The 26,487-nt window shown below is 41.7% G+C and overlaps 2 protein-coding genes across 2 annotated transcripts in view; both read left to right on the top strand.

The window, feature by feature from the left end:
* Positions 1–1,137: 1,137 nt before the first annotated feature.
* On the top strand, positions 1,138–16,357 carry LOC121957605 (uncharacterized). The gene is made up of 3 exons (XM_042506264.2): positions 1,138–1,625; positions 2,995–3,086; positions 10,647–16,357. The coding sequence occupies exon 3, from the start codon at positions 11,085–11,087 to the stop codon at positions 15,204–15,206; it is 4,122 nt and encodes a 1,373-aa protein (XP_042362198.2). The 5' UTR covers positions 1,138–1,625; positions 2,995–3,086; positions 10,647–11,084; the 3' UTR covers positions 15,207–16,357.
* Positions 16,358–20,952: 4,595 nt separating this feature from the next.
* dbpa (D site albumin promoter binding protein a) overlaps positions 20,953–26,487 on the top strand; it is a 40,352-nt gene continuing 34,817 nt past the window's right edge. Inside the window, exons 1-2 of the mRNA XM_088090036.1 lie at positions 20,953–21,699; positions 23,635–23,911. Coding sequence (XP_087946162.1) covers positions 21,646–21,699; positions 23,635–23,911 — 331 coding nt within the window. The 5' untranslated portion in view covers positions 20,953–21,645. The remainder of the gene's footprint in view (positions 21,700–23,634; positions 23,912–26,487) is intronic.

The raw sequence follows: 26,487 nt of genomic DNA, 5'->3' as shown, positions 1-26,487 counted from the left end.
GATGCACACATTCAAACACACCCACACTTCTGCGACAGGCAGAAATACTGCACTATAATGATAACTTTAATTGAATGCAAATTAGGCACACAGCAGCACATGCATGACACACACACACACACACACACACACATACACACCTTGTAATGTATGCAGCATGCGCCGTAATGATATCCTTAATTGACTCATTAACATTTCACACACTTAGCGTGAAAACAAACACAAGCAAACACACACACTTCACACGGGAGCTTATAACACACACTGTCAGAATGCACTGTGATATATTTTAATGGAGTGAAAACGTTGTGCACGCGCGCGCACGTGCACGCGGCGTGCACGGTTAATTTATTCAGGAGCATCATGCTGGATTCAATCCATACTTTGCAAACGCAGGGGCAGAGGTGTTTCAGTTTCTGGTTGTGATGAATGGTGTCATTTTGGATTTAAGAAAAAAAATCGCCCAAAAAGGTTTGAGTTTTCCATCAAAATTGCCAAAAATTATAAAAGGAAAAACAATTCTCTTTTTCTAAAACTAAAAATAGTTTTAATAAAAAAAAAACATGTACGAAAATAATAAAACCATGCCATCCAAACCAGTTTTCTTAAAAAAAACAAAAAACAAAAAAAAAACCTCAACAAAAAACCTGAAGGAAAAAAAACGGCAAAAAATCTCCCAAATTTTGAAGTTTTCTATAAAAATAGCCAAAAGATAGAGGGAAAAAAAACAACCTTTTTTAAAATAACCAACTTCTGAATCAGTTTTCATCATAAAAAAATCTCCTTTTAAAAAATGTCTATAAAAATCACAAAAAAGAAGCCAAAGCGAGGGGGCATCAAAATTAAAAATAAAACATTTTCTATTAAAAATTACATTACATTAAAAAAGAGGAAAAAATCATCAATTTTCTAAAGAAAACATACTGTAGGGTTGGAAGGCATATTTTCCTAAAAATCCACTGCTAATGTTACATTAATGTAATTGAATTATTTTAACACAGCACATTTCCATGATTTCCCCAAAACTGTCAATGATTTTTACTACTTCCATGACTTTTCCAGGCCTGGGAAATGTGATTGTGAAACTCCATGACTTTTCCAGGTTTTCCATGACCGTGGGAACCCTGTGGCTGCGAGCGGAGCCGCGGCAGCCCGGACAGACCGACCTGTCCCCGGCTCTACCCGGAACCAGTCTGCAGACAGGAAACTACCATTTTAACGCTCCCAGCATCCGAGCAGCCGTCGTCCACAGAGGGGGGACACCTAAACCTGACACGGGGCGGAAAACAGCCAGCCGAGGCGGAGAAAAGAAGGAGAAACACGACGGAAACAAAACAAAGGCGCCGTGCGGGAGAAGACGAGCAGCGAGCCGGCGGAGCAGCGCGACCGAAGCGGCAGACAATGGACATATCGGGCCTGGCCAACGGAAATAGTTTTTGTTAGAGCAGCTCCCGGGCCGATGGAGAGCCAGGCCTCTCACAGTGTTTTTCCATGGATGAAGAAAAAGGCCCCGCTGACAGGCTGTAGGGACCTCGCTCCGACGGCGCACTCTCTACTCGATGTTTTCCCACTTTTACCCCCGTGTTTGTGAGCTTTTTTCGCACCCAGCCGTCGGTTGCAACAAGGTAAAAAAACAAAAACAAAAGCCGTTTCCAGCTCTGGTTTGTTGGCTAATTTGCTAGCAGCGAAGCTAACCGTAGCTAACGGCTCGGCTAAGCTGCTAAGCGGTGGAGATGAAGTTAGCTTCAGATTCGTAGATTTCGCTTCAGCAGTTATGTGGAGAAAACAGGGTTCCCACGGTCCTGGAAAACCTGGAAAAGTCATGGAATCTCACAGTCACATTTTTGGAAAAGTGTGGTTTTGGAAGGTCTTGGAACCATAACAAAGAACTAAGTTTGAAAGGCATGTTTTCTTATGTTTATTTTTTGGCGAATTTTAATTTATAACTTGTAAGACATGATTGATTTAAAAAAAATGTCGGTGTTTTTTTCCTTATTTTTCAAAAAGATTTCGTTATGCAAAAATCATGATACCTGCATAGTCATGGAATGTGTAATAAATTAAATCATAATAAAGTTACACAGCAGCATTTTTTTAATTGCTCAAATTACAAGTGATGATTTCTTGGTTTTTTTTGTTTTTTTTTTTACTAAATGTCGAGTTTTATAGAAAACTTAAAAATTGGCATTTTTTTTCCTTTTAAATTTTTTTTGGTAATGCTTATAGAAATTTTTACATATATATATTTTTATTATATTTCGTTTTTTTTCTTTCAGAAAATACTATTAGAAGGCACATACATAGTGATTTTTTAGTAGTGATTTCCTTCCTTTATTGGCCATTTTATAGATGATGATGATGATGACTGTTGTTATTGTTAATGAGAAAACAGGTGGACGATTTTTACAGTAAATCTAAATATTTTGGGCGACCTTTAGTTTTTGTTTATTGTTTTATTAAACTTTTGAAAGACATGTTTTCTTGTAAATTGCAAAAATGACACTATTTATCACATGTAGACTGTCAGACCAGGTCCAAATATAAAACCACTGTACGGAGACAGATCAAATCTGAACTAGATTATCCCAGAGAGGTTATATATTATTGAAACCCCGTTTTTTATTTGGGAAACCTTTATTTTATTTGTGAAAACGCAAAAAAAAAAAACCCTGCTGAAAAGAAGAAACTACGAATCGAAAGCTAACTTCAGTGTCGCTAGCAGCACTTTGCTATCCAGCCTCCTTTTATGTCCGTTTAGTTAAATATATCAACATTATAACGCGGTTACACATATTACAGCGCAATTTAAACCACTTTGGATGTGTTGGTGATTATGTGAGACACAAAAGAGCAATTTTACCACCGTTAGTGCAATATTTTGTCAGTTTGGTTAGCCCGCACAGTGATTGATGGATGCTAGCAGACGTTTGTGGACAGTGATGACAGTCATTTGTATCCGTCTAACCTGCTCGGTCATCGGTGCATCTGTTTCAGGCTGTCGACCTGAAGTCACCGGACAGAGCAGACAGTCCGCCCCCCTCTCCTCACCCCCAACACCGGGGAGCTCCAGACCTGTGGATCAGCCGGTAAGAGGGAGACAACATGCAATCACACTCCTCCAAACAGTCAAAATAACCGTTAATTAGCTTCAGTTTGTCACTTGTGCTCTGCTGCCAAGCTGCTCTGTACTGCCCACATTAAAAGTTTGGCTTTAAAAGAGATTTAGCTCTTTTTTAACTTGTGCACATTTCTATAAAGAGTATTTTGCAAACATTGATGTAAAATCAGCAGACACCACTGACTGTGAGTGAGTGGAGAAAGTTATTTCCAGCTAAGATGCACCATTTTTCTTGAAATCTGAAAAAGTTCCTGCTTGTGCACAGTTTTACAAAGTTTACCTGTGCATCAGTTAGATTAGTGTCTCTGAGGGGAAATTCGTTTTTGCAGCAGTAGTCAACAAAATCATATCCAATCAGCATTATAAAATAATGCAATGAATAAATGTGAGCAGGGATGGGATGATACACAATTTGATCAAGATAATAAAACACCAACAGTAAGTAGGTTTTGGTGAATTTCCACAGCTGTGCACTCAACAGTATAAGAGACTGCCAAAACAGGCCACACATGCACTGATTTTTAAAACTGCAAAAGATCTTACCCACGTATTGTCATATTTTTCCCTTTTTTTGTTGTTTTTCACTTCAAAGGATGAACACTAAAAAATAAAATGTGGACAATCAGTGATGCAAGAAAACATTTTGATTCTTAACAAAATGCTGGACATATCTGGTGTTCAGTAGCCGTTAGTTTGTTTGTTTTCTGTTTGTTTAAGAAAACACATTGGTTTCACCTTGTAATGTCTACTTGGTGCATGTCAAAAAACTGCATGATTTTCCTGCCATCGCGGTTACAATGAAAGTCAATAAAAAGTGATCTTGCTTGATTAACCCCCTGAAGCCTGGACCAACATAAGTTTTGTTGTGCTGCGCTCAGACACCTTTTACAAGCATTTAAACCTATGGAACCAGAGAAAATTAATAGTAGGTAATGAGCAACGTAGCAAAAAATGTCTAGAAAATTGAGAAAAAAGAAAACGCAAAAGTGACAAGAATAAGACTTGAAAATAAGCTCTTGGGAGATTATTAGATATTATCAAAAATAATGTATTATTTTGAAGGTCATTTTCTTCTCCCATCTTGTTTTATTATTTTTTTGTGTGAGCTTATTTTCAAGTAATTTTCTTGTAATTTCTTGTTAATTTTTGGGCCATTTCTTGTTGCTCATTGTGTTCTTTCCATGTTTTTGAAAGAAATCAAGCCAATTTTCTTAGATTTCAAATGGTTTAAGAATATTGTGTTAACTTTATATTATATTTTCAATCACAAGCCGAGGACCAGAGTTGGCCCCCGGCCAGACTGTGGACATAACTGTAGTAGAGCATCCTTCAAAAAACCTCTATGTTACAGAACTTCTTTCCCTAAAATAAAACCAAAATCATGGGATATTACTAAAATCACGACATTAAAATAAGAAAAAAAGCAAATAGGTTTTGAAAAGTATATTATTATTGCACATCCAGTTTGAGCCCCGCTGCAGCAAGTTATTCTTCATCTCACATGACAACTTGACAGCTCTGTAATTGTTTTCGTCATCAGATTTCTGGGAACTGAAAACAGAGTAATAAGTTGAGAGACTCTGCTGTGCACAGTGAAGCTGTGATTTGACAGTTTGTGCATTTTTCACATGTTGGATGAGAGTCACAGACACTTTTCATCACAGGGAAAGGTGTCTGATAAACACATGTTTCTAAACTCATCAGTTTATTTCCTGCTGCAGACGAGTGAGAAGCTTTGCTGTGATTGCTGATTCTGAAGCGACAGATAGCACTGGTTTAAAGGGATTTTTCTTCAGAGTAGTCTTCGACCACAAAGAGCTGCCACAGATCATCCTAACAAATACACAAAATTCTGTTATTGGTCTCTTAATTTTTCTAGATAATAATCACTCAGTAATTATGTTCACATGTACAAAATGTTTTGGTTTATGCCCTTTATGGCTAGTGAAAATAAATATTCTGCTTATATTCTTGTTCATATGAAGACATGTGTACTCCATTTAACACTTTGACAACTGGGAAAAATGGCTTGATTTACTTAAAAAACATGGGAAGAAGGCAACAAGCAACTTAAAAAGAAAGAAATCAGCAAGAACTTAGTAAACACAAAAAAGAGATAATTACCTGAAAATTAAAAAAAATACAAAAGCGGGAAGTACAAAACAAACCAAAGAAAAGGGAAAACAAATCAAAGATAAGATGAATTCAAGCACATTTTCCAAATGCATTGCATGCATGAGTAAAAGAAATGCTCCTAAAACCCAGATTAGATCGGGATATCCCAAATGTCTTAATCAGATAATGCTGTATTCTCATAATTCAGAATATCCAAAAGGAATGAGCTGTTTATATGACTCGTATCATATTCTCAATATTGCCATATGTAGAATAATAGTGGCATGAGTACTTAGAAAAGTGCTATCTAAGTCATAACTGTTGTTATTATTATTATTATTATGATTATTATTATTATTAATAGTAGTAGTAGTAGTAGTAGTAGTAGTAGTGGTAGTGGTGGTAGTATCAGTGTGCATATAAACACCCAGAAATAATATGCATGTTTTTATGTTTTGATGGCTATGGGTTTAAAAATTACAATTTAAGTAGGTTTGAGTGGTGAAATTCTTGCACTATGAATGTAACAATTTTATTTCCAGTGCATTTTAGACGTATTGTTGGAGCTGAGCTGGAAATTCCAAGTTTAAACAAAAAGACACAATCTTGCCAAAATGTATGCCGTATGCAGGAACACAACCAAAATGATCAAAAAACTGCACCAAACAGTGTCTAAGGGTTAAAGTGCAGTGTCACAACAAAGCGGGGTTTCAGCAGATCTGTAACTAAACTGGGTGCCTTTTATTTCAGGCCGTCCCAGTTAGACAAACTGGTAACTGAGCAGAATTTTGATTACAGCTGTTTTTTTGTTTTTTTCTTTGATTGCTTTCATGCACTGATCAAAAGTAAATTCACAGAGTCAAAACACGTCATAGAGACTGTGAAACAGAAGCCTATGTGGACCAAACTGTGAATCAGTTTGCACTGATTTCACACAAAATGCATTCAGTGTCACATTTTCCAAAAAAACATGAACTTTTGTCTCATTCATACATCATTTCCTGCAAAGTGATTTATAGCTGCAGCAAATCACTGCGAAAAACAAAAGAATAGTGGCACATTTTTGCATTTCTACAGTACCCATATTGAAATATAGTTCAGCATACATGTATTACAATTATGATATTGTAATATAAAAAAATACTCTGGAAATTAATTGAGAAATCCATACAACTAGCAGATGAGATTGTCTCTCTGCTTTTGGATAATCCAGTTACCAGACAATCAAAAAACACTTCATCATATTAATGCAACAATCCCGGCCATTCCATTATTGCCAGGAGAAGTATTAATCATTCATTAGTGAAATTATTGTTTATTTGGATGTTTAACTTTGTAGAAAGATGTTTGTGCAGAGTTTGAGACTAGAAGGTTTTTTTAACATGTATTTGTTTAAAGAAAGAGGTGGAAAACAAATCTCAGTTTATGCAACAGGTCGACATTCAATCGTTATACTCACAGTTACTACAAGCGTGTCATATGTAAACGTATAACCGCGTGGACATACAGAGACAGTACGTTCCTGTAAAGTACACAAAACAGCCCCTCTCCCACTACATAACACACACATATATATATATATATATATATATATATATATATATATATATATATATATTTTTTTTTTTTTTTTTGCTCGGGATAATCAAAAATCCTTATTGTTGAGCCCTGGTTTTGGGAGGTGAGATTCATTGTTTGACCAAGGTACATGTTGATAATACAGACTGTATGATGAGTTTTGAAAAAAGTGGATTCTTGCCATTTGATTATTGTTAGCAATCGAGAAAACACAAAACTTGCTCTTGTAGCTGGAGAGCTGCAGAATCTTGTTCTGTGGTTTCAGTTTGGAGTGTGACTTTGGTTAAAATTATAGTTGACAAATGTTTGTTTTGTCAGTTTCTTAAGCATACTGCTGCTGTGTCTTGTGCCAAATATTTCTTTCTTCCTCGAGAATCTGGTTCTTAGAATCATCCCGGGATCCGATTTTATTACAAACAGCGAGTGTTTGTTTTTATGGAGGCCTGTGTGTGATGAACAGAAGCATCTTTCTTCTCGCCGTCACCATTTGTTTGTTTGGCCTTGTGGTTCAGCTTTCTAACAGCTACCTCTCTCTTAACAGTCTTGAGTTTTTTGAAGAGCATTTCACACACAAATAGACACACAGAGCTTTCAGTAACAGCAGGTTTCAATATAGTTCAGACAGAAATCAGATTAATTTATGGCTTTTTTTTTTCATTCCGGCTGTAATTTGAAGATTCCTCAGATTCAGGATCAGCCTGCGTAATGAGTCCCCCGTGTCGCTCTGCCAAGCTTCAGACTGTACGCAGATGTGACGGCACACACGAGGATGTTTGGCTTCTCTGGTTTCTGTCTCAGGGGAGAGCAGTTCATGCCGAGCGCTCTGTGCAAAGCCAGAGGAAGGTCAGAACTGAGGGCAGAGTTAACCTCAGTCTTTTATAAAAAAGGATTTGTCACCAAGGCACAACTGACACAATTTTTAAAAAAACGTCTTTAATTGTTTCTGTTCGGGGCCTTCGTGCTAATCTTTTGGTCTGGAAACAAAACTCGTTACTTCCAGTGAGCAAAAACAGAGGGAGTCATTATTTAGATTTAAATTAAAAGTATTCAGATGACGGAGATTCTGTTAAATCAAAAGATTTTTGTGAAAAAAGCAAACTTGTTTTTATTACCTAAAATTTAAAACAATAAATTAGTCCTTTATTACGCAGAGATTGCACCACTAAGTCCCATTTTTACGCCTCCTTTGCATTTTTAAACAGAAGCAAACATGCCTCTCCAGTGAGCGATTTTTAGACAGTGTGCTGGCATCGCAGAAGCAAAAGAAGTGTGTCGGATATGACGTGTAACACAAGAGCATCAGCCTCTAGTGGGACATACAGGCGTCTGCAGTGCTTCATAAACAAAAACAATCATGCTCTGTATATGGCGGCTGATCTCGTCATCTGCTCGGAGGGTAAGGAGCTCCCCCGTTTCATTGTTTTCTTAATTTGCAGACGTTTGGTCTCCTTTAAATTAACTGTTAGTGCTACTAAAGACTTTTATATTAAGATTGACGACGTGCCCCCAGTTACACCTGCAATGTTTGAGTGAGACCAAAACGTCCAGGATATGGCCACTGCTGTCTTGCGTTGGCGATGTTACAGAGGGCCGGATTCTGCACAGCAGCGATCCCAGAAGTGGTGGATAATGAAACGCAGACAAAACGTCACACCTGCCCCTCATCCCATCCTGCTGGCTGTCCCTTTGACACAGACACCCTTTCAGTGCTGTTACTGCCTCCCGTGGTGAGACAACTCCATCCCCGTCATTCCTCGATTGTACCTTTTAAACAGAACGGCGAGGTGGCAGAACGGCGCAATATTCCCACATCGAACAGGCGGTGTAAAGTGGGCTGCTGGTTGTGAAGTCCTGTGTTCCTTGATGTCGTGACCCACTTTTGCATGAATACATTTTCTCCCCGACCAAAACATAATCAGTGCAGTTAATTAAAAATGTCAATCTCCAAATATCAGGTTACATTTTTGACTGAAGCAATTCTCTGAGCTTGAATGTTGATTTCTCAGCAGCCTGTTTTCCTCTCGCACACAGACACTGTCCACCAGACCACCTTTTTTATCTGGCATTTCGCTGTGTGTGTGTGTGTGTGTGTGTGTGTGTGTGTGTGTGTGTGTGTGTGTGTGTGTGTGTGTGTGTGTGTGTGTGTGTGTGTGTGTGTGTGTTGGAGGCGACGGGCAGCCATGTTCTCCAGCAGGAGCTGGACAGGAGTCGTGTGGCATTTTGAGCCACCGCTCTCATTTCTGTCCCCTCTGTGGGCTCCGTCTGTCGCTCTCACTGGTGTCTGTGCAATCAAACGCTACGCTGAAACCGTTTTTGAAGCAGAAGAAATCCAGTGTCATGATTCATTGTTTTGATTATTGCACAAAAATGATTCAGAAATGGAAACCAGGGAATTTAAGCTGCATTTCCATACACTGTTTAATTTCTGATATCTTTTTTAATTTTTTTATTGCGAGGGTCTGAAAATCCTTTTTCAAATTGAAATGCTTCACATATGGGGGGATTTAAACACTTTGACCTTTGGGTTGGGGGGTTGGGTGGCGCTCATTGGTATCAGTGTCACTTTTTCATTTTTTGTTTGATACCAGGCCCTAATGTTAACATTTTCTGTGGTCACTATGTGAACTATACACATTCAAATATCCAGAAGAAGAAAACCGTCTAATTGTACATCTTGCAGCACGCCTGTGTTCTTATTTTGGATATTTAAAAGAATGAGGAAAACACCTTGCACAAAGTTGAGCTCTGAGTTTACAGCAGCTGATGGTTCATTGGGTTCAGGCTGGCTGATATTAGAAAGCGTGCTGAAGAACAGCATTTTACCAGGTTGAACAAACAATCAAACGGCAGAGCGCTGTCCAAGATATCCACAGATGTACAAAAATACTTTTCCTGCTCGGGCCTCTGAGTGGGTTTTCAGTTGGAGTTGGACATTGTCAACATGCGTGTATTTGTAGCCAAAATTTCAGAAGTCGTGACCACGGTTTGACTTTATTCTCTTGAAAGAAATATGTCTTGAAAAATAAATACATGAAAATACCAACCATTTGAATAACAGCAGAAAAAAATCACCAGAAACAAAAAAACACAGGAGCTACTGACAGTCTCACAGATAGTGAGCATTATAGTTTTTTTTTAATCCTCTTTATCCTCTTTCTTTTTGACATAATATAAGTCAAACATTTTATCTTCTCATATATGTTTTTCTTAAGAAATGTTAAATTAATCACAACCATCTCAAATCATCATAAAATGTAATTCAGACAAAAAGATAATATAAACTAAAAACTACTGATCCCTTACATCGACATTGATCGATTGATTGATTAATTAAAAGGTATCTTCAGACAAGACAATGAGCAAAAAAAAGACCCGTAAGATAATTTTAAATATATGATCATGATATGATCAGCTTTAAAAAAAATCAAATCATTTCTTGCAATTAGTGTAACATTTCATACATAGTTACCTTTTTATTCCATGTTTTTGAAAGAAATCGTTCAAATTCAAAAGGTTTAAATACGTGTGAAAGGTGTCTCAAAGCAGCACCACAAAAGAAATGTCACTCCTGGTTTCAAAGGGTTAAATCATCAGTACTGAAGCTCCAAAGAAATAAAAACTGCCAAAATGTGTTTATCTTTGGCTAAATCTTGTGTTTAAACTAAGATGTTTATTCTGTTCCTTTTCAGACATGCAGCATCTGTTTTTTTAGGCAAAAAAGCAGAGTCGCTGAACTCTCTCTGCCGAAAGTGTTTCGCTTCTCTGCTCTGAATCAACTCACTCAATCACCGACTGACATTATCATCTCTTTTTCTTCCTCCTTGTCGTTGTTCAGGATCTCCAAAGAACTCCATGAGGGGGACAGAGGGGCAGTGAAGCAATGTTTCTCCCTCCACTGAAATAACGGACACACTCCATGGGACTGCTGACCTGATTTTTAAAAAATCAGCGCCTGGTTATGGAACACTTCAAAGAAACACTACAGACTCCATTTTTTAGTACAATTTAGTTTATCGCCTATTTATGACCCTTTTTTTATAACATCCAGAAGCACTTGAATGCTTCATTCTTAAATGGAGAGTATTAGAAAGACATTTATGTGACAAAAACTAAAGCATCGGCTTTCGGTGGATTACAGCGAAAGTTTGGGGACTACCTCTGAAAATCCCGCCTCATCACTTCGACAGGAGGTCGCCGCTGTTTCCAGCGATCACAGGCTGAGTGCACGTGGCAGTTGTGGCTACGTGACACTTTGCCACAGCTGTTTTGGGAGATGTTCCAGTTCAGCAAGTACCCCATGGACATTTTGGAGATGCTAAGTGGACACCAGGCCCACCAGTTCAAGGGCCTCGGACTAGAACGCCAGCTGAGCCACCAGCAGCAGGTCCAGCTGCAGCATCAGCAGCAGCTCCAGCAGCAGCACCAACCCTCCGCTGACAGCTCCGGGAGCCTGCTGTCCGGCCTGGGCCTCGGATCCCTCCAGAGCTCCCGCAGCAATGCCTTTGCCGACTCCTCGTCGTTATTCGCCAAAATGAGCGCCCCTCCCCCATCCATCTCCCACCAGAGCCAGTCGTCGTCCTCGTCTCACAGCTCCAGGAAGTCCAGTAAGATGAGCACTAGCAGCAGCAGCAGTAGCGGGAGCTCCACCTCGGGGTACCCCCAGTTCCTGCGGCCTTTCCACCCAGCTGAGGCGGCGCTGGCTCAGGAGCAGCTCCACTCCGGGATGGGACGTTTTGACTTTGCCGGAAGCAGCAGTGGAGGAAGTGCAGGGGTCATCGGCGGCGTCGTCACACCCGCGCCCCCTCCTCCACCGCTGCATCCCGGCCTCTCTGTCCCGCAGCCCTCCACTGGTCCCCCGTCGTCCTCGCCGTCTCCCTCCACTTCTTCATCAGCCTCCAACAACCCCTCCAGCAGCACTGCGGTCCCGTTAGTCGGCCAGTCGGACCCCCGCAGCCTCCACCAGCAGTTCAGCTGCATGCTTGCCGCCAACCAGTACTTCCTGTCCGGCGTCCCCACCAATAGCAGCCTGGAGCAGTTCCTCGTCCAACAAGGCACTCACAACCACTTGGGCTTGGGTCTGAGCCAAGGGGCCAGCGACTCAAACTCGGCCCTGGCCCCTCCCCCCGCCCTCCACTCCTCGCACAGCCACAGCCACACAGCTCCGCCGCCTCAGCAGCAACAGCAGCAGCTGACCCCGCATGCCTTATCTCACCCACACAGCCACACTCACCACCCGCACCCGCTCCACCCGGCCCCCCAGCCCGCCCCACTGGGTGGCTTTGATTTCCAAGGCATTCCTGTCCTTTCCTCCAACCAGATAGCATCACTAATGCAGCAAGAGGCCGGCCTTCCCCTCCCCCTCCCCCTGCATCTGTCCCTTTCTAAAGACGATGCAAAGACAGGTGACTCGTCCTCGTCGACTTCGAGCGGAGGAAGCAGGAGGAAGAAAGCGATGGCGGGCTACCTGCCTCAGAGGAAAGCAGACAGCAGCAGCCACAGTCACAGCAGCCACAGCAGCAGCAGCGTCACTAACTGCCACAACAGCAGCTCAAGTGGGCACAGTCAGAGCTCCTCGTCGGGCCTCGTGGGAGGAGGATCCGGGGGTGTCGGGATAAGTGGCATTGGAAGCGAGCCACCTCACTCCTCTCTCCTCTCATCGTCCTCACAGCAGCGGTCATCCTCCTCCGTCTCTTCCTCCTCGTCTGCCCCTCCCACATCTAACTCCACCTCTGTGCTCGTAGCCAATGGGAACCAACAGTTGTCCAAATCACAAGATAGTAACAGTTCATCCGGCCAGCCCGAACCGGAGCCCCTTTACCACTGCGGTGAGTGTGGTAAAACCTTCACCCACCTCTCCAGCCTCCGAAGGCACCTCCGCAGCCACGGCTTGACACCCGAAAGTCAAAGCAGGAAGTCAAACTGTAACTCCCCGAGCCCAGAGAGGATATTCTGCTGCGGCGAGTGTGGGAAGAGATTTAAAAAGAGGGGTCACCTCATCCAACACAGCGTCACCCACTCCGAAAACCGGCCGTTTGTCTGCAACATCTGCCAAAAGTCCTTCAACCGGCGAGAGTCGCTCACGAGACACGAGAAGATCCACGACGAGAAGCCTTTCCGCTGCCCGGCGTGCGGACGGTGCTTCCGCGAGAGCACGTCTCTTCTCAACCACGCTGCTTCAGGCGCCTGCGGGAAACCTCCCCGGAGTTCGAAAAACAGAGCCAGCAGCAGCGGGAGCGGCGCGTCGTCCAACCCGAGCAGCAGTAAAATGGCGAGCAGCGGAGACAGGGTGGGAATCCCCAATGATGGGGCAACAATGGCTAACGACAAGTATGCAACAGATTATTCCAGAAATCGCTACCAGAATCAGTCGTCCTACAACAGCGGGGTCGAGGACTACAGGCGATCGCAGTCCTCGTCGCTGTATTCCTCAGAGAGCGCGCTCGCAAGTGAAATGACCAGCCAAACTCTGCGAAAGGCCCCTTTAGCCCCAACGCTTCATCCCCACCCACAGAGCCAGCAGCACCACCACCACCAACAGCCTCAACAACAGCCACACCTCCCTCTCTCCTCCCTGTTGGATGATTCGGAGGATGAGGTCACCAGCAGTGCGATGTCAGCCATCGCCGCTGCAGCCGCCGCCTCTTGTGATATAAACACAGAAAGCCGGGAAGGAGAGAGACGGGATATTATCGGAGGCTTGCTGGGAGGGTTGGGGTTTAACATGGGTGGACCGTCATCCACGTCCAGCCTCAACGGTTCCACCATCCCTCTGACGCACCCGAGCCAGCCGCACTCGAAGCCTCGGCGGCCGAGGAAACCCCGAGAGAAGAGAGACCCAAATACCATCGTCAGAAGGAGAAGGAGCCCTGCGCCTCCGGGCGACGGCTCAGAGAGGCCGTACAGCTGCCAAATTTGCGGCAAACGTTTCAGACGGGCGGAGACCCTGCGGCGCCACAACCGCGTCCACACGGGGGAGAAGCCGCACGCCTGTGATGTCTGCGGCAAAATGTTCCGCGAGCCGTTCCACCTCACCAAGCATCTGACCGTGCACTCGGGTCAAAAGAACTACAAATGCAACCTGTGCGGGAAGATGTTCGCCTATGCACAGAGCCTCGTGAGACACGGGAAGCTGCACAGAAAAGGGGAGATCGACAGCCAGGGGAGGAGAATCAAGGGTGCTGCTGCTGCCGCCGCCGCCGCTGCTGCCGCCATCAGTCAAGTCACCCCCTCGGGAAACTCTGACTATTTCTCATCCTGCTCCCAAGGTGAAAAGTCTCCGACGTCTGGCACCCCCTCCCAGAGGCTTTACACCTGCACGGTGTGCTGGAAGTCATTCCGCCACTACTTCCACCTGACGGCGCATCAGCAGACGGTCCACGGTGGCGGGGTCGGGCTGGAAAAGTCCTTTCGCTGTGAAGTTTGCGGTAAAGCCTTCGCCTACTCCAACAGCTTAGTGCGCCACAAGCTGTCCCAGCACGGCATCGACCGCAACGGCCAGCGTGTAAACCAGTCCCAACCTTCCGGTTACTCGCCGCTCTTCTATGACGCTGGATCAGGGTCAAACTACGCCGGGTCGTCTCACATGCAGCAAGGGGCACCCGGGCAGCAGCAGCAGCAGCAGCAACAACAACAGCCGCCGCCGCCACAACAGCAACAGCAACAGCAACAGCAACAACAGCTGCAGCACCCTTTTCACTACCGCTCAAAAAACTTCCAAAAACGGCATGGACAGACAAAAAAGCAGAGAAAAAAAAAACGGCGGGTGGTGATCCACAGCATCATGAGAGATGGGAAGCTGGTGGGTGTCCCTCTAAGTAAAGACACCCGCAGGAAGCTGATGGTTCTGAGGAAGCGGCAGGGCAAACTACAGGCGCAGCTCAACAAAAAAAAGCTCCTGGCGCAGCTGAGGATGAAAGGTGGCATCATGAAGGTGAAGTCGTGGTGCGGCGGCGCCGTCAGAGTCACCGGGCTCACCTCCATGGATGTCCCCATCAGACGCTTCCCCTGCCCCATCTGCCCCAGCGCCACATACGCCAAGAAGGGCTCCCTGCTGCTCCACCATGCGATCAAGCACCCGCCGAGAAACTCAGGCCGCTACGCCCGTCTGCGATGCCAGGTGTGCGGGAGACGCACCAGCTCGTTACACAAAGCCTTGAAACACAGGGGCCAGCATCTCAAACAGGCCGCCTTCCAATGCCACAAATGCCGACACCGCTTCTGGAACCCGCGGCTCCTGGCCCGCCACAAGTTCTGCTGTCGGGCGGCGACCGCCGACAGGAACTGGGAACTGCTGAGGATGAAATCACCGTTGTCAGATGGCGACCACTCGCCAATCCAGCCGGCGGTCCCAGTTCTGCCTGAGAGATCAACAGTTCTGACTGAGTACAGTCAGTGAAACACAAACAGTTTTTTAGACTAGATTGTTTTGATGTTTATTTTTTTTAAATAATCCGAAAAGCAAGTTTTTAACAGAACAAGACGGGAGAGCGGGGACTGTTTAGTGTAACTAATATCCCCACGCCGCTCCCGATAAATCTGCAATCCTAACTTTACTGCAGCAGAGGTGGTTCATAAATTAGTGGACTTCAAAAGGCCTAAAATCAGAACCACGCTCCTTGCCTGTCCCCCTTTCCTCTGAGGTAGAGGTACTCTAGACCACGTGACTATTTTAGTAGCACCTGTTTGAAAAATGCATTAATCCTTTTCCGCCATATTTTATTTTTATTTTTTCCATTAGCAGTGTTTGCGCATAAATACGGATTGGATGCCTATCGTAGAAGTGAGGTACCTTTTTAGTACCAGTTTATTTTTTCAAAATGGTCTTCACATTATTCACAGTTAATCCGTATAGTCCGTGTCTCTTGCTCTGTATGTGTTTATTTGTTACCCCGGTGGAGAATCTCTCACTTTTTATACCGAGATCTGCCCTCAACGTAAATAAATCTTTTATGGAAAAAAGAAAGGAGGAGAAAAAAGGTAGTTGAAAGCGACTGAAAAATGAGCTAGGACAAAACAGAAAAAAAGTGTTGGTGACCTTGTTTTTAATGTACACTACTTTTGTCATTTTTTAAAGAGGCGTGCGTAGAGAGAAAACACGACTCAAACTGTTAATGTGTTCAGGATCTGAAAAGGACAGAAATAACCGGAGTGTACTGTACAATTCGTATTATATTTTATTATATATTGATTATTTGCTGTTTTTTACTCCAAGTATCATTTCTTTTATCATTGTTGGTATTGTATGGGTGGGAGGGAACGAGTCGGGGACTATCTTTGTAAAACAGCGGGACGAGTATATGTATCGATGTGATATTTTTTCCCCCTCCTTGTACCCCCTTTTACCTGCTCCCTCATTGCCACAGTTATGCCCAATTTTTGTAACAAAAGCGTGTACACATAGTTCATTACTTAGGTCCTGTCCAGACGTGTTTTTTCTTTTTTTTCTGTAAAACTAAAACATGTAATATTATTACTAAATTACTATCCTTTTCTTTGCCTAAAAGTGAGTTGTTGAAAACCCTCAAATAAAAAAAAAATGAAATGGTACTGTTGGTTTAAGTGTATGTTAAAAACTGTCTAGTAGTTGGAGATAATAGTGTTTATATTCAAGCTTTATTTTAGGTCATAGAAATACGATTCATGTATCCTTAATTTGCTGGAATTTTTCCTGGATTGAACTGTAATTTGGTGCTAATTGTATGGAAAATAGGATTTTACTTGAGAGAAATGTTTAATTTAAAGCTGCTCCAAGAAAAAAATCAATTTTTAATTTATTTCAAATACATGACTTTTCATCTGACAAAAAATATATATATATATATTAATTTCCAAATTTCAATTTTAGCATTTGAATATGTAGATAAACTTTTAACTCTATGCAAGTGTCCACTCCGCTCTCATTTTACTGCCGATGTCTCCGCCGCTGTCCCCTCTTACTCTCTGCCAGTGTCCCCTCCGCTCCTTCTCTCCGCTGGTGTCCCCTCCGCTCCTTCTCTCCGCTGGTGTCCCCTCCGCTCCTTCTCTCCGCTGGTGTCCCCTCCGCTCTTACTCTCCGTAGGTGTCCGCTCCGCTCCGCTCTCATTCTTCACATCTCAGCCTTTCACACCCTCAGGTAATGATAGACAAACAAAAAGAAATCGTTGGTATCAGTTGAAATAATCGTAATCGTGCATTGCTGTTTATTTTTGTGTGTGTACGAAAACAGAAGATCTGGGGGTTTTTTTTGTTTTTCATTTTAATGTTTTCATTGTTTATATATTCAAAAAACAAAATATTCTGGGGAACAAAATATTCTGACCAAAAAGCTACCACTGGCTGGCAACTTAATAATAATAATAATAATAATAATACTTTGGCGGGGAAAGTGTTAAGCAAATGTTTTTTCTTCAAAGTTCAAAAGTTAGAAATCAGCTTCTGAAAGTTTTTTAAGGGCAATCCTCAAAAGCGTGTACGGGCAGGGAAGCATCTTTAATATTAACGTTATTTATATAGCACCTTTGGAAACAAAGTTACGAAGTGCTTTACAATAAAAAAATCAACAATAATAAAGCAAAAAAAAAGTGCAATATATAAAACAAGGTAAAAGAATCTGTAGTCAAGTAGATCATTTAGAGTTGGTTAAAATTGCTGATTTCTTTTTTTTTTTTTGTATGGGCAATCCAGATATGATCAGGTTAGAAATGGTATGTTTTGTGTAGCTGACGTCGACGTGAGTATCCGAGGAAGATTTGCAGCTGCTGTTAAACTCCTCGTCCGTTTCCATCAACCCTTTCAGGCTCTGACCCCATGAAGATCCAGCCATGAATCCCGGATATGAACACAAAAACTTTCATAATGACACAAAAAAACAGCAGTTCAACATTAACTTCCATCCCCGAAAGCTTGTTTGAGACAATTAACCCACTGTTGTCTATTTTTATCCACCCTTTCCTCCTACAGGGACACTGAAGTGGTTTCTCTGGGTGACACATGCAGCCTGCAGCCCCCACGCACACGGCAGCAGTTAGACTTTGACAGAGCTGCAGCTCCAGATACATCAGTGACGGGAGGTCAGGTGTTGTGCACCTGGAGCATGCGGTCAGGTGAGCTGTTTATGCCTTGATTACCCAGCTGCCCCCCGTTTATACTGGGGAGGCTCATGTGCACCGCTGACACGTGTCACACAAAACATAATGGAAAGGAGATTTTTTTTATTTGGCATTATATGTTTCTGCAAAGCAACGATACGTTACATTTCTACGTTTTATATGCATCATATAAATTCTAAAGTGATGCAAAACCACTGCTTCTTACCAGCAAATAAAATTGTTGTTTTTTACAGTCATTGTTCGGTTTCCTGCTGGGATAGTGCCAGAAAAAGTGTTTGTTTTTTACCGAGACATTGATGCACTTGCAGCCAGAATAGTGTCGTGAAAAGGGGCTGTTTATTTTATTTTATTAGACATTTAAGTGTTTTCAGCTGGAACAGTGCCAAGGAAAGAGGTTTTTATTTGGGGTTAGAATGACCCCAAGGACACAAAACATGATCTTTTCTGAACTATGAGTGATTTTTGTGTCTAAACTTAACCTCACATTTACTACAGCTCTGTTTAACAGTTAAGAAACATGAAATTTCAACATATTTGCTCTATAATAATACACAATCAACATGTGTTTTCAGGAAACAGTTTTCAGAAACATATAATGCCAACGTTTTCATCTGGCAACTTTTGCTGCAAAAGTCACCCTTTCGTGATGTTCGAAACAACACGCCGGAAAAACAGCCCTATTTCAGCTTTGCTTTTTGTCCAGCTGATGAAGACATGATTGTACTTTTAGTTTGCATAAGGTGCCAGAGTGCAAAAAAACAGCATTAAAATAGAACTTGTTTATAAAAAACCCCAAATGTGCCAGTGGAGGATCCCCCACACCCACCAGCAGAGGTCATGGTTCAGCCCCTAATGGCCTAAAATCCTAGAAATGTCCTAAAATGTGAGAAACATCTTAAATTCTTGAAATGCCCTAAAATGCTAGAGACGTCTTAAAAGCTGCAAAATGTCGTCAAATCAGAGAAATGTCATGAAATCCTACAAATGTCCTAAAATCTGGGAAATGTCTTAAAATCCTAGAAGTGTCATAAAATAAAATAAAATAAAATAGAATATCATAAAAAAAGTTATTTTTTCTTCGTAATTTAATTCAAAAAGGTAAACTTTCATATAATGTATATTGATTACAATCAATTTGAAATATCTCAAGATTTTTTTGTAATAATTTTGATGATTATGGCTTATAGCTCATGGAAATGAAAAATCCGGCATCTCAAATTATTAGAATATTTCCAAAAATGATTTTAAAAAAAAGTTTCTGGGGGAAAAAAAACTTCTGGGGAAGACTTCTTGTGCTTTTTTTGTTTGTTTGTTTTGCTGTTGTTTTGGGTTTTTTTTTTTTACGTTTTTCTAGCTATATAGGTCGTAATTATCAAAATTTAAAAATATAAATGCTTTAAACATTTTAGTGTACATGTAATAAGTCTAGAAATTTAACAATTACACTTTCTTGAATAACAGATGGAAATATTGAACTTTTTCACACTATTATAATTTTCTTAGATGCACCTGCATATCATACCAGTGTCACGCAGCTGCAGACTGATATTTGGCTGTAACGCTGTGGTGCATTACCAACAAATGTCCACTAGATGGCGCCGTGTAAACACAGTTTGAATGATGGCTACCTCCCAGCTCCTGCAGGAGAGGAACGAGGGGAAATAATCTGAATTGGAGACATGAAACTCAGATCACACATTAGTGGAGTCAAGCTGTTGTCCCTCACTTTCACTGATGCATGCCAGCGTACACACACACACACACACACACACACACACTCCTCTCGTGTGCATGTGTGTGTGAGTGTGACAGAGATAATTTTGGCCTTCTACTACTCGCACATTCCTGTCATGTATATTTGACAGCACAGTCATCAGATAGGACTTGCAGGCTTTTTTCCAGGTCTTCCAGGAACTGTTGTTCCCACAGTGCAGCTGCTGCGTCTCATTCATGAATCAGCCCAATTAGTATCAACAGGAAACGCATGCCGCTGCAGGTTGATGTGGGATTTACTACTTTACTTCCTGTAGAGGCTGTTATTATTAGGATGTTATTGGAGGTAGAGACTTGCTGTTGTAGCTTTCACTCAGATCTGCTCAAAAAACACGTGACAGGACATGATTAACATGATCAAACATGACTATTGAGTACATACTGTATGTGTGCACGTGACAGAAAAAAAAACATGCGAAGATTAAGAAAATCAGATTTGTATTTATTTATTTATTTATTTACAGTGCAAATTAATTTTGCAGAATATTTATACACAGCTAAAATATAAAGACATAATATAAGATAAAATTCAGAAAATTTATGATGGAATATATAAACATATATAAGAATACTGCTTAAAGACAGGAAGAGTTGTACAGCAATATCCAAATTATTGTTCAGGGGATGTAAAAGTTCATATTATAATACTGGTGAAAAAACAACATTAGCCTAACATGTCAACAAAACAAGAACATTCTCATTATTATTCAAATTAGTATACATATTACAATCATTTATTATAATTATTTGTTGTTGTAGTTGTAGTAGTTATCGTATTTGTCATTTTACACTTTGGATATATTTTTATTCTGTATTTCAGTGATTTTTTAAATTATTTTGCTACTTTATTTTATTTTTCATGTGTATTATTTTTATTAGTGGTAGTACTAGTAATCGTAATGTTGTCATTTTGGACATATTGTTTTATAGATTCTTTTTAAATGTTTAATTTTATTTTTTTGTAAATGTTACTGTATTCAATTTATTTGACTTTGTTTTACTTATTTATTTTTATTTTCAATCATAGTTTTTGAATTTATCACAAATATATAATTGTTTTTATTTATTTTTTTCACACTAATCCACCCAGTCGTCCCCCTCCCTCCCTCCCTTTGTTTCCCCTCCTCCCCCCTCCAGACGGCCTGTCACGCGGCAGTAGCATGGGGAAACCTGTGGGCGGAGATTGTGACCTATTTTTGGCCAATGGGAGGCCGGGAGAAGCAGCGAGTGACCTAGATTCAGCCAATCGCGGCGCGGCAGGGTCGCCGGTAGGCAACAGTCGGCGCGTGCCGGTGCCATGTGCTTCTTCGGTGTGCAGAGCGCGAGAGACAGATCAGGACATTTAACAGGGAGAAAAACAGCCGAAGCGTGGCTCTGACGACCAGTTTTACGGGATTAAGCACAATTTAGCCACTTTTAAATGTCATTATTTGAAAACGTTACGGCCTGACGCTGCTGTTTGAGTAAAAACACGCCTTAATATATCGAAAAAAGCACATAAAAATGTCGTTTTTATGCGTTTGCTCCCGGAAAATCACACTTCTAAGGTTGTATGTAATTGTAAACACGTCTTTTTTTTGGATAAATAATGTCAGAGATGTGGTGCGACTATCCACCAACATGTGAGCACCTGATGCGCGTGTTTTCTCTGTCTGAGCTGCTTGTTCTGTCACGTTGTGGGTAAAAATAATCACATTTTCCCACTTTTTTAACACAAGTTTAAACATGCAAAGACAGAGCAAAGATCCTGACGTCTCAGGACTGAAGGACTCCCCTCAGTTTGACTCTTTTTATTGGTCTGCGCTGTTGTTTTGGCCTTTCTGTTTAAATGACAGCGTGAGAGAAGAGGAGAGGGGCGGGGCGTGTGCGCGGTCCATCCAGGAAGCAGCTCAGCTCAGGTGGGCGGGTCCTCGTGCGCAACAGTCTCAGATGCGATCCACCATTGGCTAAATTAAGAGGGAGGTGTTGTGTTTTATGCAAATATATGTTGCGTTCATGATCTATCGGAGAATAAAACAACTATTGAAGGTAAGCGCAACAAACATTTCAGTTGTTTTTTCTCACGTTGATTAGATTATATATTCCTTTTTTATTGGTTTAATGAAACAAAGTTAAAATTTGAAAAAATAATAAAAAATGCGAGGATAAAATACTGAAAAATTCCTCGCAAATTCCACTCAATATATAAGAGAAAATAAGCTTATAATTAGCAAAAAGAAAGTAAATAGTTTTAAATAAAACAACAAAACGACAAAATAATGTCCTATAACCCAAGGTGACTTCTGTTATATGACAAGTAGAGATAGTAAAGGCATTGGTGTTTTGCCTTTAAAAGTGACCAAAATGATTATTCAATTACAAATTCGTTGCTGTATTATTTATTGTTGACTTACCATTTTATTTAATGACAATTTCAACTCTGTCAATTTCAAACTGCCACTGTCCACATTAAGTGCAATTTAAAAATAATAACCAGTAAGAATATTATTAAGTTTAACTAGAAATGGACCTTAGAGATGAGGCAAAATAGATGAAAGTACTAATCAGCTAGTTGATGACAGGTCATTAATCAAAACTATTCTTAATGTTTTTTATTTTGGTTCAAGTTTCTCAAATGTTATGAAATGTGCTCGTTGCTTGAGTACAGTTGATGCTTTAAATTTGAGATGTAATCTTTTTAAACGCCCCCCCCAATTTTCATACAGCTTCTCTTATTTTCAGTTTGCAAATCATTACGAAGAAATTTTAATATTTGTCAAAATAAATATATAAATTATATGAAAGAAACTATAAATAACTAATATATCTGCCGAAATAAAAGAAAGTATAGAAAAGTTGAAGAAATGCTGACAATTTAATAAAAGTAATGACTGTACCCATTTTTATGTATAAAATTCCATAATCTTTGTGTATCTACATATACGTATACTGACACACACAAATACAGACACACACACACACATACACATACACACAGACACACACACACAACCAGACACATTTTAGATGTAATAGTATTATTTTTTTCTGTGCTGAGAGCTCATATTTACAGGTTTTCCCATGCGTCCGTAAAGGCAGAGCGCGCGCCGTGATTACGATGGGGGCGTGGCCTCCGCATGCAAACGATCCACGCCCCCTGAGCGTCTTTCCCCCGTGAGCGGTGACGTCACACGAGCGGCCCGTGTTGGTTCCAGCTGACTGAGAGAGAGAGACACACACACACATCGAGAGAAAGAGACACACACACACGCACACACACACGGAGAGAGAGAGAGAGAATCAGAAAGAGCGACGAAAATAGAGGTGTGTGTGTGTGTGCGCGCGTGTGTGTGTGAAAGAGAGAGAGAGGGAGGAAAATAAGAGCCATCAGTCCCATCTATCCGACTCTCATACTACTGGATATTATTATTTTTTGGGGGGGATCTCTTTATTTCCTTCATCGTTCTATTTTTTTCGCTCATATTTTGATCATGTTTTTTCCTATTTTGGAGACTCTTCGACTCTAATCCGCTCTCACTGCATGGAACTACAGCCATCTGAATCTGCTTTATTTTATTTTTGTTTTTCACCCTCTGGACTACAAATCCTCGACCGAGCAGCCGGACCGGCGCGTGAGTTTGCGACCGCTTTTTTCAATCTCCGTAAAACGTAAAGAAAAGGGGGGACTTCACGCGATCCGATCTGCCTTTTTGTGCGCGTGCATTAGTTTTAAAAGAGGTGACAGCAGTTTGAAGGGATGAAATAGACTCGGTGATCATGGTGCCATTTTGGAGATAAGTCCCCCCCCCCCCGCGCGCTTTTATTTTGACACATTGTTGTTTTTCTTTCTTCTTCTTCATGGGACGGCCGGAAACGCGGGACATCAGGTGGAGAGCTTGAGTCACCTGCCCGCGCGCACCTTTTGACGGCGCGCCTGTCAATTAGCGTCACTAATTGGATTATTTTGATCTTGAACTCTCACAGTCTGCAGGTTGCTCCTCTCCACCTCCTCCTCCCCCTCCTCACCTCCCCCCAACCACCACCACCACCCCCTCCCGTGAAGTTATGTCAAGGCCCCTCGCTCAGCTCCTACCGCCGGATCTCCCCGCCGGAGCCACCAGCCCCCAGTTTGGGGCCAGCAACCCGGCTGGAAGTGGCCCCCAGGGTGGACACCTGACCTCCATGACCAACCTCAAGTCCCTGCTCCAGCTGCCAATCAAGGCCGACCAGAGAGGCACCAAGGACTGCTGCGAGATGAAAGGTGAGTGCACGTGTGTGTGTGTGTGTGTGTGTGTGTGTGTGTGTGTGTGTGTGTGTGTGTGTGAGCGAGAGAGAGGGATCCTATAGGTGAGGTACTTCTTAAAGGGACAGTAAGGAAAATACCCTCAGAAAACATGTCACTGCAGGAGCATCAAAGAGTGCAAGTGCTTTAAAATCTGCTGTAATATATTTTCATGCACTGCAAAGTTTGTATGATGTATAATGGTGAAGTTTATTGAAAAAATAATCTGTACTAATTGCAAAAAAATGCATAACTTAACTATAAATACACCTTAGAGACATTTAAAGCCCTTGCAGAAATATTCTAAGAATATGTAAGTGATATTATAAAGATGCCCCACAGTATGATATTATTCGGATACTGATAAAATATTATGGCAATTTTTAAAGTACCACAATAAAATATATTGCAATATTTTGCATTTTATAACTTTACTAGTCTGTTCTCACTTAAGTCACTTTTATTGTTAGTTTTATTGTTAAGTCACAAAATCTAATGAGACAACCTAACTGTTGGTTTGATAAGACCAGCAACATAAATATGCGATCTACTTCTTCAGTAAGTTATAATCTGCATTTTCTTAAAAAAATACATTTTTAAATTAAAATAATATGCATTAATTATTGATAATCAGCTATCAGTAATTTATTCGATAATCAAAATAATCATTAGCTGCTTTCGATGACTGTATTTGGCATGCTTTCTTTAAAAATCCCCAAAATTCAGCCAAAATTAAGCCAAAATTACACCGTTTATCATAACCAGAAACTGTAAAAACAGAAATTATCGTTGGATTTTCACATTTCTGCTGGTCTTGGAGCACATGATGTGGAATTTTGGACCTCATCAAAAAAAAACCAAACAAACAAAAAACAAATCAGAGCTTAAAATAGTGACATTCCATCAGTGTTGCTTTATTATACATATCTCACGAAAATTTGGCCAAAAACAAATAGTTGGCACAAACTAACCATCATGCACGACAAGAGTAAAAAAAAAACCAAGTCTTCTTTTAACTCTCAAACCTCAAAGTTTTAAAATTCCAACAGATAATTTATGGTGCACGGAGGGTCAAGGCAAAATATTTGTAGCTCAAGGCAGGGATAAAAATGACAAAAACAAAAAAATCAAAGTCACACCCAAGCCACCCTGCTCCCGATAAATAAAGAACAGTCCCCAAGTATTCATCAGAGAGAGAGCCTCCACTCTATGTGAGTCTTTGCAGAAATACCACAGGAATATTACAGCAATTATTCACTGCTGTGTGTGTGTGTGTGTGTGTGTGTGCATGTGACTGAGTGGGTAGGTGTGATTGTAAAAGACAGAGGCCCTGCTTATCCACACACACACACACACACTCACACACACATTCACTCACACACTCACATGCACACTGTGTTTTCACTCCAGCCTTCCTCCTTCTGGCTCACTGGAATTTTTATATTAAATGCTTCCTTTTTGCATTTTGGTGGTGAAATGAAGTGATCATGAGGAGGAGGAGGAGGAGGAGGCGGCGGAGGAGGAGGAGGAGGGAAGAAGAGAATTTAAAAAAAGCAATGTGGAGTGGATGCCATCAGCCGGAGGAGAAGCAGTAGAAACAACAGCAGTGATTCTGCGCTCTGTTTAAATAAAGGTTACTGAGTGGGATTGAGTTGTTTCCCATCCGCCGGCTGTCACGGCAAATATTAACCAGGCTGCCTCTTCTTCCTCTCTCTTATAGCTGCTGTTTCATGCTGATTTTTTGGGGCTTGCTCTTGTAGTTTCCATCATTTTATCATTTTGAGAACATCCCAAAATGTCACTCAGACTGTCAGAAGTCGGCCCTCACAAGTGTAGATAAAACTGCACACACACGCACAGAGGAAGAAAAACAAAGGTGCTCCCCGCAGATTGGCGGCCCCTGGTGGCCTTTTGGTGCAACCGCACCTCCTTTTTGTTCCTCTGCACGGGGAGGAGGAGGAGGTGGAGGAGGAGGAGGAGGAGGAGGAGGTGGTGATGGTGAGCGCGGCTGACAGGCTCTCCATGGAGTCAGAAAGCAGCTCCAGCCTCATTGTCAGCGCACATACATGCTGCTAATGATGCATTCAGGGGTGTTGCTGTGTGATGTTTTTTGGGATTTTTTTTTCGGTCCCCCCCACCACCATCCAACGAGTCAATGTTTCGCCCTCCTGGCTAGCTTTGTTTGACGCCTTCACAAACACCCACTCGATCTAGCACATCTCTTCCTCTCTGTCTGTCGTTCTCTCACGTCTCTGAGTTCCTGTCTTGCTCTTCTCCTCCGTCAGATCTCCTCCTCGGTCCCTCTGCTGATTTACATGTTTGGCTTCTTGTCCTCGTCTTTTCTCATCCCTCTGTATCTCTCCCGTTTCTCCTCCTGCTCCTCTTCTCATTCTCTCCTCCTGATTCTCTTAAAGGGGTTTCCTCGTTTTTCTTGAAGTCACTTTTTTGCTGTGAGTTTGCTCCTTTTCTTGTTCTGCTGAGCCTGCAGGTGTGTCTTTAATTTGTGTGCAGCATTACATCTTTTAACAAATTAGTATTTGTACTCTCAAATCACT

The sequence above is a fragment of the Plectropomus leopardus genome, chromosome 17, assembly GCF_026936395.1.
Source record: "Plectropomus leopardus strain MGB_pleo_1.0 chromosome 17, ASM2693639v1, whole genome shotgun sequence".
NCBI classification, from domain to species: Eukaryota; Metazoa; Chordata; class Actinopteri; order Perciformes; family Serranidae; genus Plectropomus; species Plectropomus leopardus.
Note: the sequence above shows the minus strand (reverse complement) of the source record. Positions and strands in the feature narration are given on the sequence as shown.

Coding starts and splice junctions, on each gene's coding strand:
- LOC121957605 (XM_042506264.2), top strand. CDS start 11,085: ATGTTCCAGTTCAGCAAGTACCCCATGGACATTTTGGAGATGCTAAGT.